This window comes from Podarcis vaucheri, assembly GCF_965113315.1.
Source record: "Podarcis vaucheri genome assembly, chromosome: 14".
NCBI lineage: Eukaryota > Metazoa > Chordata > Lepidosauria > Squamata > Lacertidae > Podarcis > Podarcis vaucheri.
The window spans coordinates 5,908,534-5,926,139 of NC_138752.1; the positions used below are offsets into that span (position 1 = coordinate 5,908,534).

The 17,606-nt window shown below is 43.4% G+C and overlaps 2 protein-coding genes across 2 annotated transcripts in view; both read right to left on the bottom strand.

Annotated features, from left to right (window-relative positions):
• The window catches only part of TBC1D2B (TBC1 domain family member 2B), a 38,437-nt gene extending 31,646 nt beyond the window's left edge, over positions 1-6,791 (bottom strand). The window contains exons 1-2 of the mRNA XM_082198395.1: positions 6,306-6,791; positions 1,594-1,747 (exon numbers count right to left, since the gene is read on the bottom strand). Of these exons, the coding sequence (XP_082054521.1) occupies positions 1,594-1,747; positions 6,306-6,776 (625 nt within the window). The 5' untranslated portion in view covers positions 6,777-6,791. The remainder of the gene's footprint in view (positions 1-1,593; positions 1,748-6,305) is intronic.
• An 8,716-nt stretch (positions 6,792-15,507) lies between these two features.
• The window catches only part of FAM81A (family with sequence similarity 81 member A), a 53,765-nt gene continuing 51,666 nt past the window's right edge, over positions 15,508-17,606 (bottom strand). Inside the window, exon 10 of the transcript XR_014213422.1 lies at positions 15,508-17,482. The gene's annotated coding sequence lies outside the window, so the exon portion shown is untranslated. The remainder of the gene's footprint in view (positions 17,483-17,606) is intronic.

Consider the following 17,606-nt stretch of genomic DNA (forward strand, 5'->3'; position numbering starts at 1 on the left):
GTCCGGAGACACTTCCGGGTCACGTGGCCAGCGTGACAAAGCTGCGTCTGGCGAGCCAGCGCAGCACACGGAACGCCGTTTACCTTCCCGCTGGTAAGCGGTACCTATTTATCTACTTGCACCCGGGGGTGCTTTCGAACTGCTAGGTTGGCAGGCGCTGGGACCGAGCAGCGGGAGCGCACCCCGCCGCGGGGATTCGAACCGCCGACCTTTCGATCGGCAAGCCCTAGGCGCTGAGGCTTTTACCCACAGCGCCACCCGCGTCCCTTTTACAGGTACTTTACAGGTACTTTCTTTACCTGATCTTAAAGATCCAATTCATGACTTGTGTGAGGAAACCTCACATTCTTATGGGGAAAATTCACTCAAAACCTGGGACAATGAAATGCGGCCATTTCTGATAACTCATAAGTTAACTCTTGAAAGGCACTGAGGACCTAGAAGCTCTCCCTGCTACTTGGTGGGGTTTTATTGCTTATGCCAATAATGCTGATCTACAAAGTCTATTGCCAATACCGGCAGTTAAAATTTGGAAGTCTTAAAAAAAATGTTACAGGCTAGATACTTTCTATTTTTCTGTCACAATGTATGCTGCTGCTTAGAAGTCAGAATAGCATTTTATAGCTTTTCTAAATCTTGGTTTCCACATAGTTGATATGGTTTTCTTTTGTATTGTTTTTAAAATAAAAATCTAATTAAAGAACAGAAATTGTGAAAATGCAGTATTTTCTTCAGATGACAACCTTCATTGCTACTGCAATGGTCTGAATGTGGCTGGATTAGTGGCACAACTCCACTATTTCCATAGCTTTTTTATAATAAAAAACCCCCACATTTTGGAGGCTCTGTGCTCTACCTAATGTTCATGTATTTATATATATTGTTAACAAAAATGTGGAGGGGAACCAGTATTACTATTCCCATCCATCTATAACATACACATATTATACTACTAGCATTGAACATCACACAAAGGTTAAGACATATCTGGGGCAGCTTTGATGGATTGTGTAAATAACACTGAGACTTACAGGGCAATCCTATAAAAACCAACAAGCAACTAGGATGACCTTTGAATTGTTTACTATCCTAAGATTTCCTGTTCCAAATTTCATTTACATGAGACCGATAGATTTATTTATTTCTTCTTTATTTATTTCTTCTCAGGATAAGAGACTCTAATGAACTTCACAAACCTTGACATCTGTGATGGGTCTAACATGTCAGATTTTATGTTTTAGCGTATAGTGATGCAGGTGTCATGCTGGTGACAAATTAAATTTTTATATTGCATTTTATGCCACCAGTGGTTGAAATGTTCCAACTCACCCTGAGAATTTGGAGGACAGGAAATCAAATTGAATATTAAATAAAGAAGCCACTAAAACTGAGTAAGCAGTTACAGCACAATCCATTAAACATTATCAAGCACCCTCTCTACACTTCAGCTAATTGTGCCCACAATCTACCTTTCATGGAAACTAAGTTAAACTATGTGTAGAGTTGGCAGTTGCACTTAGAATTTGAAAAATATTACGATACCCAACAAAGTTATATGACTCACATTCTCAACCAGTCTCATCATTAGCTTACCAGTATTATCTTTGGCAACAAGCCCTTTGGAGGAGTCACATGGTGTCGGTGAAATTTGACTGACTCTCTTAGTTGCATCATGGCTGTTACAATACTCCCATCTCCTCTGCTGAAGCTCCTGAAGCCAGTACTTCATATCCTGGTGTGTTGGTGCCTGTTACACACACAAGCAGAAACGTTGAAAACATTACAAGAGGAATACTGCACAAGGAATGGAAGGTGCCTGCATACGCATGAAAACACAAAAAGGTGCCTGTCATCTGTTTGAAAATACAGAAAGGCTGCTACATTATGGCTAGTCGTCCATAAGCTGCACTAAAATGGAAATAACCCAACAACTGTGTTCAGGGATTTGCATCCTTCTATGCTAAGTATTTGTTTACAAGATAAAAGATGCAGTTCTGATGTGTGTATGTGGCTCATGCAGTCCAAATTCCATCTAAGTTGGGGACCTGTCAAGCAAGCCTAGCTATTGCATTTTTTGCAATGGCTTGTTGTCCTATTACATGTCTACCTCTCTGTACAGTGGTGCCTCGCAAGACGAAAATAATCCGTTCCATGAGTCTCTTCGTCTAGCAGTTTTTTCGTCTTGCGAAGCAACCCTATTAGCGTCTTAGCGGATTAGCGCTATTAGCGGTTTAGCGGCTATTAAAGGCTTAGCGGCTATTAGCGGCTTAGAAAAAGGGGGGGAAGCGAAAAAAATCGCAAGACGTTTTCGTCTTGCGAAGCAAGCCCATAGGGAAATTTGTCGTGCGAAGCGCATCCAAAAACAGAAAACCCTTTCGTCTAGTGGGTTTTTCGTCTTGCGAGGCATTCGTCTTGCGGGGCACCACTGTAGTTGACAACAGGAATCTTTAACTTGCACTGCTTTTACGATGTTGTTATTTGAAGGCATCAGCACAGTGCTCTATGTGTTCACACTTTATCCATGCTTGCCACTACTTTCTTCAAACTGATCTAGATTGGCCTACAATAAGAATAATAATAATATTTATTATAGGATCATGTTTAGTAACAGAATGAATACTTTCAGAATAATGAATCTCATATACAGAGCAACTTGGGGCAGATGGAGAGACCACAATGGACTCTTGATTATTGGGGAGTCCATTTTTCATGATGTGGTTTATATTTTTCAGACTGCATTTCCAAAACTTAAAATATTTGTCTAATGATGAATGTTTACAGTTTGTCTTCCCTATAAAGAAAACATGTTACGTATCGATAAAATCGAGGAACAGGAAAGAAAGCTGAAACCTCAAAGAAACAGGCACCCACAACATATGCTGTGAGTTAATTCATCTTCCTGTCACAGTGAAAGCAATAAAGGTCAGCATCACTCAGGCAAATAAGCCTGCAGCATCTTAAATACTAATGAATTGATTGTGACATTAGCTTTCATAGGAAAGGAATGAAATTATCTGGAAGAGACAGTGCTTGACTGCTAGTTAAGGGAAGGGATGTTCTGACTCAATAGGAAAAACCCACAAGAGGAAGCCAATTGTCAAGAAACTGCATTGCATCATGTTTGAATAACAGCAACATTCTCAGAAGTCCCACTGTAACCCCTGTAACTTATTCTCAGGGAGGCCTAACAGGATTGGAGTTCAGTGGGGTGCATGTCTGGGTAAACAAGTATTCAATTAGGATGTACAACATTTACTTGGAAACAATTCCCACCAACCAGTGACACTGCAACAGACACAGCTTTTGTGCAATTTTTTTTTTACTGCGCAACTTTTCAGTCACAACTATCTAGCAAGGTTACCTTCATTTTCTCCAGGTAATAAAGAACCTGTGGGTTGATATCTTAGGATTCAGGATATGACAGGCCTAAAACCATTTTGCTCTTTTCCTGTAGCTTTCACAACCTCCAGTTTAAGCCAATATGGTTCAGAAAACATCATGACATCATTACCTACATCACAGGATTAGCAAAAGCATTTTGCACACTTAACATTTCTGACCTTGGAACAGGAGGCTGCCAAAATGAATAGGATCCCAATGCAGCCAGAAGCCACATTGCTCTAGTACAACAGGCCTGAAGTTGCATTACACGAGCACAGCACAACTGCTAGCTATAAAGTGGTGACTTGGAAAAACTCCCCAAAGGACACAGATTTAATATTTCCAAGTCATTTCTTAGTGTTCCTATAATGTTAAGAATAATGGATGGGAGAGACCATCCCATGATACATTCAGAAACTGTGAATCAGCAGCAAGTTTAGGAATATTAAAGCATGTGAGCATGAAAAAGCCTATGTTTGACTTGACTTTCTTCCTTGAAAATATTGTTCTGCTCTTATACGGAGTTTTTCCTTGAAAGCATAAATCCATTAAGCTTGAAATGTAAAGCACAAATTCAGTAATGGGCTCCATTTAATCCTGAAATAAATACTTAAGAACACCAATGCCTAAACTAAACATTTGGCAGCAAAATTATTATTCTTTTAATAGGCTTTAGGAATCCTCTTCACACCCAAACCCTAAGAGCCAATGAAGTAGGACAAGATGCTTGGATAATCCAGGATGTTCTTTTCACAGAGCCATCATTGGAGTTTTTGCAAGATAAAGAAGGTTATTACTATCGTGAACAGCTACAGAACATGGAACCATATTTCATCAACCATAGTTTCCCAGCTTGGACAAACCAGGGAGCTATGGCTTCTTTGATCACTCCTATGTAGAAAAGAATGAAGCAGCAGCACATGAGTGAATAAGGTTTGTTCATTTAGCAGAATGTTAAGATGAAACAGTGGCTGAAACACAGCTAAAGAATAAGTGTAACAAGTCACAGAAGGTGGCTCAAAGCCAGATCAGCAACATCAGAGCAAAAGGGAAGCGAAGCCCAACAAAAATGATAGAACTAACAATTAAGGAAGAACCAATTGTCCACCTTATTCTTTTGTCACTCCACCCCACCAAACATTAGTGCCACCTGATACTGTGAAATTACTGCATTGATACTCGACTAGAAAAGGGAAAGGTATGCCTCTTGCAGTCACAGGTCAAGGCAACATTGAAATGTTGGAAGCAGGTACATCCAGGGTGCATTTTAACATATTGGGTACTGAAGCAATTCATTATTTTACAGTCCCACTGTAAGTATGTTTCCTCAGAAACAAACCTCACAATGTTCACCAGGACTTAAATCCAAATATGTGTGCAAAGGATTGCTGCCAGCTATTACACCACATTTTGCCTTCATGCTGTATACAGATTGCTGTTCAAGCCCTCAGCTCCAACCTACTGAGCAAGATGCTATAATTCTCAGAATGATTTTGTAACAGAGCACCTAATATCTGCAAGAGAAAATTACTTATGGAAACTTATCACTGAAGAGCACAGCTCTCTCAGAACTGGTTAAATCAGAGAAACATTTTCATTTACAGTTTTAAATGCATTGTTTATTACATTATTTGTACATGGATAGCAATACCAAAAGCAGAGCAATAAATGCAATTTCTAATTTTTATTACTGTTTGGACATGTTTTGGTATTGCAGTTACACGTGGCATGTGGCTTTAGGCACAGACAGCACTGAAATACTGCTTTATTAGCTTGTGGGGTTAGACTACTCTGCTGAAGAAATAATTCTGGTATGAATTGTGGAGTAAAGGTCTAGCTCTGTCCTGCAACTCAGTTGTTTCACCTTGCTTTTCTTGTACTATAACTAACGGGGAAGTGAGTTGTTCCAGCTCTCCTTGCAATACTGACTGATGGTTTCTTGGCTCACCCCACAGACTATCTTGACAGAGGTGCCATGTGGTCTTTGCCACCATCCCAGCTCAGCAGCTCTCTAGGTACTGCCCACAATGACACTGATAAGTGTGCACTTTAGCCATGCTTTAGGGTAGGTACCTTTGGATATGAAACTGGAAGGTTTTCCTTCCCTCAGTCTTTATTGCTTGGGTGAAAGAGATTCAAAACAGAACCAGAAGTTATCAAAGGGGAAAGAGAACAGGTGCTCCAGATTAGTTAATGTTGATTTGTGTGTGTGTGTTTTAGTGTAATCATCTTGGTAACACAAATACATGGTTAGGCAAACCAAATTAAATTCTCCAACAATCTCTTCCTCTGATCCTGCATATAGATGGATAAGGATTTCCAAGGAAATGCCAGACGATATGCCCAGACAGGTTAACCTATCTGGAAAGAATATCTGTGCACCAGATAACATGCTTTGCATACAAACAGTAACAGGTATATCCAGGCAGGGCTGGGAAATACCCATTTGAAATGCTGGAGAACCCCTGCTAAGCAGAGTAGTCAACACTAAGCGGGATGGAGGAATGGTCTGACTCTATGGAAGCCACTTGCACAAGCCTATATGTAGAAGCAAGCTCTGCTTTTGGGATCTGGGTCCTTCAGACAGGGCAGTTGGTGGAGGAGCAAAGATTTGAGGGAATGCTTTTTCCAACAATCAAGCTGTATGCAAACTTTATGAAATAAATACTGTAAATAACGCTTAACGGGACTCATTGACAGGTTAAGGGGGGGGGGAACGCGCATGGTGGTAGCCTCGAGGAAGCGACCTTACCTGAGAAAGTTACCTGAGAGCAAGCCCCGCCCCACAAGCCTAAGTGGGCTGGCTTGGAGGTCCATCCCCGCCTCGGAGAGTTCCCTGCCCCGCCTGACCCTCCCTCAGGACCCCTTTGGCCGGCGAAGCGGGGCAGCTACCCCGGACCCACCCCGGGGAGGCCCCGTTCTACCTTGAGGACGGTGACGCCGCCGCCGGGGCTGTGGATCTCGAATGTGCTGCCGAGGGCGGCCTCGACATCCCCGACGCCGACGCCGCCGACGCCGCTGCCGCCGGAAAAGGAGCAGGAGGACGAGGCGGCGGAGAAGGAGGCGGAGGCCGGGGCGGCGGCGGCGCTGGAGGCGGCGGCGCCGGGGGCCTCGGCCGGCTGGTGGTAGCTGAAGGAGGCTCCGGCGATGTCGAGGCGTCCGAGGGGCACCGCCTCCTGGGAGCCCTTGAAGTAGTAGAGGGCGCAGCAGCGCGGGTCGAAGGCGAACCAGCGGCTGCGGAAGCCCCGCAGCGGGCCCTTCCCCGTCAGCTTCTGCAGGTAGCCGCACAGCCGGGGCCGCTCCGAGGCCGAGGGGGGCGCCGCCGCCGCCGGAGGACCTTCTCCAGGCGCGGCGCCGCCGCCTTCTGCCTCCTCGCAGCAGCCCGCAGAAGGCATCGCGGCGGCAAGAGCAGCAGCAGCAGCGCCGCCGCCGCCTCTCTGCGCTCCGGAGAGGGTGTGAGGCTACAGGGCTGGGCGGCCTTCCGCAGCGCCCTCCCCAGACCTGGCTTTGCCCCCGGAGCATGCTGGGACTTGTAGTCCGCTCTTTCTGAGGCGAAGGGCCTGGCCGCCTACGCCTCCGCCTCCGCCCTTCTCCCCGCCTCGGTAGGCCCTGAGGAGGCAAGGGCGAGGGTTGCCCATAGGCCAGGAGGCGCGCGAGGTGGCGGTGGGGTTAATTTAAATTAATTATAAGCGTTCTTGCTGGCTTTTTAGTGGTTTATTTCCTGAATTCATTTTCCATACCGCCTTTCTTCCAAGGAGCTCAGGGTTCTTGCAGTTCCCATTTAATTTCCTCACATCGCTCCTGTGAGGAAGAATAACTGGCCCAAGGTCACATGCAGTCAGCTTCATGTGGTAAATATATTTATTTAATTTGTATATCACCCATCCTTTGAAGATTTGAACCCTGGAGTCTCTTACTGCTGGCTTCTGCTATACGGTATACTGCGATGTATCGCTTGATTGTTTTAAAAAACAAAATAAAACTCAAAGTGGCATACAAAAATATTAATAAATTTATTGGTAAAGGCAATTAACAACAACATACATTTAAAGTACATTCAGAGCACAGTGCTTCCCCCAAATCCTGGGAACTAGTTTCCCCTTTGGCTGGGAATGGGGGGCAGGTAAGCAATGCATGGTGTGTAAGCAGTCATAGTTTGCAAGGAGCTTCCAAACCAGAATCTCAAACTGTTTTGAAGATGATTTGGAAACCACAGTTTGGGCAAACTGGTGTTCAGTGTTACTTCTGGACCAACAAAAAATGGTTTCACACATTGCCCTGCCCTCAGTGACTTTTGTTGGTAGAATCCAGGGATTATTAGGAAGGGCGAACAAAGAACCCATGGTTTACTTGTATCTCTGCAATACAATTGAGGCGCTGTGGTTTTATCTCAGTGTAAACCATGGTTTGCTGCATACAGTGGTGCCTCGCAAGACGAAAAGAATCCGTTCCGTGAGTCTCTTCGTCTAGCGGTTTTTTCGTCTTGCGAAGCAACCCGCTTAGTGGATTAGCGCTATTAGCGGTTTAGCGGCTATTAAAGGCTTAGCGGCTTAGCGGCTAAAAGGCTATTAGCGGCTTAGAAAAAGGGGGGGGAGCGAAAAAATCGCAAGACTCGCAAGACGTTTTCATCTTGTGAAGCAAGCCCATAGGGAAATTCGTCTTGCGAAGCGCATCGAAAAACGGAAAACCCTTTCATCTAGCGGATTTTTCGTCTTGCGAGGCATTCATCTTGCGGGGCACCACTGTATTTATTTATTGCATTTGGGTTATTCCATGTCAAGTGATACAGAAACTTTTACCTTACCATTTTAAATTACTCTCATTTTCAGTTTTCTAAAAATAGTATAAAAAAAGGTTCCAGATCTCTGTTTTTAATTTTTTTAAACTCATCCCATTTTTGAATTATTACGGTTTGAAATTTCAAATAATTGACAATTTTGGCCTTGCCCCCTACCTTAAAAGCTCAACCCAGACTTCAAACCATAATATCTGTTACTTCAGGCATTTCTTTTAAAAAGTTACTCAATTAGAAAGTATATGAAAAGCTAGTCAGGCTTTGCTTTTAAAAATGTATTCAAAAGTAGTTTCAGCTTGTTTGAACCAGCACTGACTGGCTTTTATGTGTATGGACAAGCTGTACAGGGCTCAGCAGTGAGTCGGGAGTCTTATCTCAGCTCTTGGGTTGATCAGTTTATTAAATTTTACTGTGACTCTGGCATGTACTAATATATTTTCACTAAAGACTGTCTGCAAAAGAAAGAAATGTGATGTCTAATATGATATATTGCTGTAATCCTTTTAGTAAAATTAGTCACTAGCATCATCATTTGTTGACCCATCTAGTTGGGATATACTCACCTTGTCATGGTGAGTGGGCTTGAACGTTCCTATGATCCTAGTGAGCAAAGCCGTTGGGAGTCTCATACTCTCAATAGGGTCATGCAAGGCGGTAAGGTCCGGGGAGAGAAGCTAGACAAATAATGATCCAAGAAGACCTCAATGGCAGAACAGGCAGAAGATAACAAGCGGCATGTTACCACAGGTGTGAAGGTGGAAGAAGGCTGCAGCATATAAGAATCTACCGGCTGTCGTGATACTCATGGCATCGGAATAGAGCCTTACTGCAAAGAGTCCCATGGTGATTGGCAAATGGTAACAAGGGCAGGACCGTGAAATCTGGAAGCACCTGGTCATGAACCGTGACATGGGGGGTGGATACAGATTCAGTCATTCTGCCTTAAGGAATGAGGCGTTGAATAGCTTGGCAGCTGTATCCACGACTGAGCAGTCCTATTTTGGATCCACTTTGCTCATCTCTAAAAGGAGAAGGGGCTAGAAAAGGTGCACTAAACATAGTCTGCCTCCTTTTTCCCCTGACTGCATTACTGGGCCCAGTGGGGTCACCACCCAGCAGTCATAAAAGACAATTGACCTTTGGAACATGGAATAGACAGATTACGCAAATAACGAGCGCCCCAAGCACAGGAGTGCTATCATTGCAAGAGAGTTGCGATGTTTTAACATAGATATTGCAGCTCTTAAAGAAACTTGAAGAGCAGGAGAGGGACAACTGAAGGAAGAAAAAGGAGGCTACACATTCTTCTGGAAAGGTCTACCTGAACAAGAAAGTCAAATATAGTCAGACCTCGCGTTACGTTTGCTTCACATTGTGGCTTTTCAGGTTACAAACGCAGCAACCCCAGAAGTGTTTGCTTCCGAGTTCGCCACGCATGCACACGCAGAAGTTATCTGTGCACTTCGCACATGCACAGAAGCGCTCTGTCGCGTTTTGCTCACATGCAGTAGTGGCGCTCTACTTACAGACTTTTCAGGGTGCGAACGGCACCTCGAAACTGATCATGTTCATAAGTAGAGGTACCACTGTACATGGAGTAGGCTTTGCTATCAAAAACGATATTGTGAAGCTTGTGGTAATAATTTACCTCTACACTACCTTGTTTGTTACCCAGGTGAGGAACAACCACCTTTTGAATAAATCACAGAACCAAGGAAACTATTTTCAAGTCCAGCATCTGGATTTAGGGACCCAGCATTTATTATAGCTATTGCAATAGGACAGAGCTCATTCAACATGCCAGTTAAGAAGGTCTGCCCCCCGGCACTTCAGAAAAAAAGCTCATATAGTAGTTCAACCACAGCAAACAAAGAGTCATAAAACATCTTGACATACGTCAGGAAAGTCATAAGAAGTAAAGCACATATGGCTCCATACTGATATCTTCACTCCTACATCATCTTGGAGTGGCCCTGATGTGCCCAGGTCATTTGACCATCTTAGTTAGGGGTTGGCAAGGTTTACCTCACCTGGGCCGGTTCACTGGGGATCCTTCCGTGCGCCGCAAGCATAAGCTTGCGTGGCTGTGATTTCCTGCGGCTGCATCTGTGCAGACATGATTTCCGGGGTCTGCACCTGCACAGATGAGATTTTCAGCGTCTGAGCATGCGCAGACACGATTTCCAGCAATGCAGAAGCGAGTCTCTGCGCCGTGCTGCGCCAGTTTAGCATAGCACGTGGGGACTCGCCAAGTGGGCAGCTCGGTTCGGGGGCGGCTCGTGGGCCAGTTAAATGACCCCCGTGGCTTGTGGCCCATGGGCCTTAGGTTGCCTACCCCTGATATTAGGTCTCTGGTGTCCAGCATTACCCTGGCAAAATAGCCTTCATTGACGGAAGAGCATAATAAAATCCTCTTCCTGGGTCTCAGATAACTTCAAAAATTGCTGATTTACACTCTGGTGCTGAAACATCCTGCCATTTGTATCACTTTCAGGGGTAGATAAGGAGAGATGGAATGCAGCGTAGGAGGGGAAAGACTCACAAATGCAGAACACACAAAAATCAAGCCTAATACATTCTAAAATGTTTTAACAATTAATGTGAAACATTTAAACATTAAAATCATAAAAATATACAATTCTTATACCAGTCCCCCTTTGATCCTAACCTTATCAAGGATTATAATCATACTTTATCAAAGTTATCAATCTACCAATTGGACTTCTTTACAAAACACACTTTTACAAGCATTGAATACCACAACATAGCAATATAATACGGAGAATGACTGAGAGGAAAACTACTACCCCCCCTTAAGGCTTTCTTGATCCAACTATCTGAGGAGACCAACCTCTTGGATTCCAATATGAGATTCCTTTTAATCATTTATGGACTTTTAAGAACCTTGGGAGAAGTATTCTCTCTTGCTATAAAAATGTTTGTCTATGCTTTACACTCAGCAGGAAGGTTTATTCATAAAGAAGCACAAAGTTTTATTGCTTTAGCTTTATTTTGTGCCCAGTGTCAAATTAGTCTTCTGGACCCCATCTCTTTGCTATTCCACAACAACACCCCATTAATGAATTATTGTTAAAGGGCTTTCATCAATCAGCAGCAGCCTCCCAATTTGGCACAGATGTTGACACATCCAAACAGAAATGTCTTCACCCTTCTGGGAGGTTCTTAACTTGCTGTGAACTTCACTCAAGGGTGAACCGCTTTCCAACACTCCAGAGGGACACGAAAAGGCTAATTGCACCTTGGGTTCACTTGCCCAATCCAAAAGCAAAATCTAATTAGAATTTTTCTATAACCCCAAAATTTCAAGTCCAGAAATTAATTTGTTAAACAATTCCAGTAGGTGCATTTGTCCAAATTAACTACTTTTACTCTATAAAGCACATACAGACTTCCTTCACACGTGCAGTGATTCCTGCTTAATCAAAGCATATATTTATGTGCTACTGTTAACTTGTTTCCCACGGTGCTTCTCCTGAAACCATTGGATCAATAGGGAAGATTGGGACACATGTAGAGACAAAGAGATGTGGTCACCAATTGACCTATTTTGAATTTTGGATTTCACAAAAACCTGATCTATTCAAAGACATAAAACACATGGGTAAACCTTCATACCTACTTTTAAATAATCTGGTACAATTTCAGCAATCATAATACTCAGCAATTGCTTTTTGGCAGTGATCCAAACCTACGTACAGATTTTCATTTTCCAATGGATATTCTCAGTACCTCAAACATTCAAATGATGTCATACAAACAATTACATGGGAATCACAACACAATTAAATACATCAATTTACAGTTCCAACTACATTCAAGCTACCATATAACACAAAATACCAATTCTATATCTAGTTATTTATGAAAATCTATTGGTCTTCTTGCTGCTTTCACAAAGACCTTCAATCTCCAGGAGCTTCAACTCCTGTAGTCCAAAAAATTATCTTTGCAAGTCACCTTCTTCCAGGCCCCATTTGCCTGCAGCCCCACAAGTCTTGGTTTGATGCAGATGAAAATAAATGGCTGTTGCTACTTTGCTGTTATCTGGGAAGCCGTAAGCTTGCAATAAACACATTATTCTAAGTGATTTCCTGGCAGATTTCTTCCATTAACCTGGAGGGTTGAGATGCATTTCTGGAGCACCTAAGTCTGCAGAGAGAACAAAACTGCATCTGGGACTGAAAACATAGTTAGCATGGGAGGGGGTTAAAAAATGACAAACAGGTAAAGGGTTTTCCAAAATGACGATCCTTTTTTGTGTGTAAACCATGTAAAGTTTTTAAGTTAGAAAATTTATTCAGCCTAGTTTATTTATAACTGTTCCTGTTATCTGCTTAATTTCCTTTAGCTAGTTGGCAGTAGGAGGGAAGAGAAAGAAAATCTTTTTGTTATTTCAAATACAATAGAAAACATTCTGCTATAGGGAGCAGTAAGAGTTTCCAGACGCCCCCATTACCTGCAGAAAGCAAAATTATTATGGAAGAAAAAACTCTTACAGTTATAGGCAGTTATTTTTACACCAGGACAACTTATTTCCATCATGGGTTTATTCATACAAATTTTAGCAGTGACAGGTTTATTAGAAACAAAGTTTATTATTTATTCTCACATAATTAATCCGAACCAAGTGGGTTCAAAATTAGAAAATTAATACTTTTTTTAAAAAATCAACTCTCCATTACTGAGTTGATGCACATGTTATTTACATGTACATGTTTGGATGTTGAACCAACTTCCAGGCTTTCTGCCATATAAACACAAGAGTTCTAAAGTTGGAGTCTCAAGACCCATGACTTCAAGCACATAATTAAATGAATTATTTACCATTTCCATATTGAGATTTCCGTTTTGAGTTTGCAGTTTTCAAACGTTTTGGAACTTGAACGGTCTTCTGCAATCAGGATCCTTAGATTTTGACAGACAGCTAATCAGATGTTGCAAAACAGCGGCCCTTAGTGTCTGGAACACGCAATAAACAGGGAGGTTACTGCAATGCCCCTGCAGGACAGGCAGCTCAGCCTTGCACAGTTCACTGGGTGCCTCCCGTGCTGCGCATGACAAATCAACAATGGGAGTAGAGTTCATAAAATGTATCCATTCTGGTTTTGATTGCTTAAAAGTGATACAATGTCTGTTTTGAACTTGGCTAAGTAGAAAATACATACAAACCTTCAGAAATTAATAGAAAATCACTGGTTTAACCATGGGTAGGCAAACTAAGGCCCATGGGCCGCATCAGGCCCAATTGCCTTCTGGATTCAGCTCACGGGCGGTCCAGGAATCGCTGCATGGATCGCCAGCGTGCGTGTTCTTTCCCTCTCCCTCACACGGTGGTGGCACCACCACCTCCTCCCTCCCTCCTCCTGGCTTCTCCCCGCCCTGCCCAGAGGAGGAAGGGGGCTGGGCTTTGTTGCTGCTAGCAGCAGCAGCGGCTGCCATTTTAAGCAGCCCCTCTCCGGAGTCCTTTCACACGCCGCTCATTGTCCCTCTGCCGTCAGCCCCTGCCGCTCGCAAGACACAGGTAAGCAGTCATCGGGGCTGGTGATGCTCTTGCATCATCCCCCCCCCCAAAAAATATAGTCCAGCCCCCCACAAAGTCTGAAGGACAGTAGACTGCCCCCCTGCTGAAAGAGTTTGCTGACCCCTGGTTTAACCAACCCCGTCTGTTCCAAAGCGTACAGTCATATACTCCCTATATAGACATTAACACAATAGGAGACAGGAGGCTACTCCCAATGACCCAGACAGAAATCCATTGGTAGAGTGGATTGAGACCAGGTACTTTCAAAGCCTGAAAACAGGAAAGTCCAGAGTCCAGAGGACAAGTGTAAATAGTTTAATCGTTCTTAGGGAATCGAGTACTTAGAAGGTGTGGGGAATAGAGGTGATTGACAGGGGTGGGTGACAGGCTCATGTTTCCACATGCCAACCACTCCTTCTTTATGACAAATTTGTGATGTACAGTGGTGCCCCGCAAGACGAATTCCTCGCAAGACGGAAAACTCGCTAGATGAAAGAGTTTTCCGTTTTGGAGGTGCTTCGCAAAACGAATCTCCTATGGGCTTGCTTCGCAAGACAAAAAGGTCTTGCGAGTTCCTGTGGTTTTCCCCCCCTCCCCCCCTTTTTCTAAGCCGCTAAGCCGCTTATCAGCTGATCCGATAAGCTGATAAGCCGCTAAAAGCACTAATAGCACTAATCCTCTAATCCGTCAATGGGCTTGCTTCGCAAGACGAAAAAACTGCTAGACGAAGAGAATCACAGAACAGATTCTTTTCGTCTTGTGAGGCACCACTGTACTGATAATGCTGTTGGAAGTGTATGATGGGAAAGGGGGGAGAAATTTGTAAAGTCTGTGCAACCCCTTGCTTGGGGTTCTTACTCGCTGTGTGTTTTGAACCTTGTTGCAACAATAAATATTGGGTCTACTGACCGCCATTTTGCTTCTTCTAACTTGACTAGAGACTCTTTCTTTGCTGACCAGAGGGACCTGTGGGGAGTGGCACCCTGACAAGCTGGGCAGTGGAGCAATCCCACATCCCAGGTTTTGTTTTTCCTTATCACCAGAAACATACCTCTGAGCTGTCACAGCATCATGTGAATTTTACTTCTGCAGGTTAGTTCTTCTGTGGGAGAAATACACACTTTCAGGCATGGATCTGGACCACGCTTGTTTTCTCCTACAAGGCAGAGGTCCAGCACCCAAGAGCAAAATAAAAACTTAAGGAAAAGGAGGGAGAATAACGAAACAGGGCACCTCTCAGTTTATCTTAGCCTGGGAATTTGTTTTTAGTTCCATAACTGATGTCACATTCCTTTCATACAAAAATCTATTCCTGGTTTCCCTTAAAGTTGCTTCTTTTAAGCAGCCTAATTTGGATTGAGGGGGTGGGGAGTTATTACTGTTGTTAAACAATTGAGAATCAGGAACCTTGATGATTCTACTGCAAATCACTAAAAGATATACCAAGAGCATGATCTACCTTCTGCCTGCCCCTGAGTATATTATATTGTGCCATTGTTTTGTTTTACTGCATTGCTATATTTAATCTTGCTGATTGCTTTGTTGTGCTTTTTAAAAGTTGCAAAAGTTTTAAATAAATATTAACAACAGCACACAGTCCTGTTGAAGGTCCTGGGGTTGGCAGATCTACACATATATAAAAAACATATTCTTTCTCTCCTTAACATACATCCAAGATTCTGGGTTTGCAGAACAGAAGGTTTCTCGTCAACAATTCCGCAACTTACCATTCATATTCTGATTTAAATTACTATTTGTTGAGACAGGAAAAAATACAGAGTATAACATATAGCATGAAAATGTCAATTTTATTCAGATTTAAACGATTTTTAAAATAGATAATTCAAAAACGCAAAAACCAGGTAACCAACTGGAATGTCTTAAGTTGTATCTAATTGTCTGTGCAAAGTTTTACAGGAAAAATTATTCAAATCTATACATATTTGTTGTTTTCATTTGTCCTCTCACAGTTATAGTTTTTACAATACCAATAAACTGTATTTTATTGTTTATAAAACGCTAAATGAACTTTCTCCTAATGTTTATGGCTGCATATGTGTTAGATTGATAACTAAAATACATGTATTTCTTTCCCCTCACAATTCTGTTGAAGAAATACCTGGAAATGCTTATTCATTATCATTAGCTTTGTGTAAACAGGACAAGATTTAGCTGCCATTTGATTTTGAATTTTACAGCAGTTATACTTCATTAACAAAGTTGAGTCAAAAGAGCCTCCAGTAAGCTCTTTTGCAAGATGTTGCAAATCAAGGTGCACAGCTGGTGGGTAAACACTGTCGCTTGATAACAATTTATTATTTTTCTTATAATGGAACTTTATTATCACTGAAGGAAAAAAAATGCTCAGCTCTAGTTTTGTGAAGTGTTTCCTCTGCGATGTTTTCTTCACAACCTGATGGTATAACACGATTCTACCTTCTGTATTATCAGGGGCCTACTCTGCTCTCCAGATAATGATCCTGAAAAGTGTGTTCTGCTGCACAAACAAGAACATAAACTGGGCTGTAAGGTACTTGTAGTGTTTTCTGGGCTGCTGCAGGACTGGATTGTACCAACAACAGGGCAGAGCAGTCTCAAAGCACTGAAGCAAAGAGCTTTTAATTTGACTGGGCCCCATTGAGAAGTAAGCTGGTTTTAAAATCTGCATACGCAGAGTGTAAGAGCAGTTTATGCATTCCAACCTATGGATATGAGCCAATTCTTGAGCAAGCACCATTGAAAGTAATGGGGGTCCCAGACAACTGTACCTCTCCAGCTCATGACTCTCTCCTAGAGAATCCATAGCATAGATACTGTTGGTGGGACTTGCCTGTTTCCTTAAAAGGAACCAAGTTTCTCAAGTGGGAGCTCAGGCCATAGCCAGTTGCGGAGATTGGTTGGTACCTTCCGATTTCCCCTGCGACGCATAGCTGTCAACTTACAGATTTGCAAATAAGGGACCAGCAGTCTTGAAAATAAGGGATCAGCAGCCAAAATAAGGGATTTTCCGGGCACAGGTATGTTCAGCTTCTGAGCCCCTCCGAGCCAAAGGCAGAAAGCCCAGCCAACAGCCAAATGAAGCCTCATCTGTAAGGGACAGCAGCGGGACATGGCACTGGGATAAGGGACTCTCCCACCAAATAAGGGACACTTGACAGCTATGCCTGCGAGAGTAAAACAGAGCAAGTCAGACTGCTCTGTGCCATCCTGCTGGTGCAAGAAGGAAGCAAAATGAAGGGCAGTCGTGGGCAGAGCAGCCCACGGCCCCACAACCAGTTGTGATGGCTCTCATATTCTTCCAAGTGCCTGGTGGGTTGCCAAGTTGGAGGTGAAAGTTGTGGGCAGAGCGGAGTTTGGTGCATAAGCAGCGAGTGAGGCTACACATACGCACTTGGATTGTGGGAAGGCGCTGCCCTCTGAGACTCACTGGCTCTGTGCTCCACAAGAGGGAGACAGGCCTGCTGCCACCCCTCCCTCCCTTCTAGGGGTTGGCCAGCTGGGTGCAGGCCCAGGAGGATACAAAAATAAAAGCTCTCCACTATAGCTCAGAGTGGCTAGGAGCCTGCCTGCACATGCACACACTCCCTAGTCTGCTCCTAATCTGGAGGAAGGTACAAGGGACAAGGGCGGGGGGGGTGTGTGTGTGCTGATACAGCTCCCTGTCAAGGGTGCAAGGGAGCCTAGGTATGCCTCTGCTTCTGGAGCAAGTGTTTCATGCATTTTGGAGACTCCATCACTGGAATCTAAAAGGAATACAGTGGTACCTCGGTACTTAATTTGTTCTGGAGGTCCGTACTTAACCTGCAACTGTTCTTAACCTGAAGCACCACTTTAGCTAATGGGGCCTCCTGCTGCCGCCACGCCGCCAGAGCACGATTTCTGTTCTCA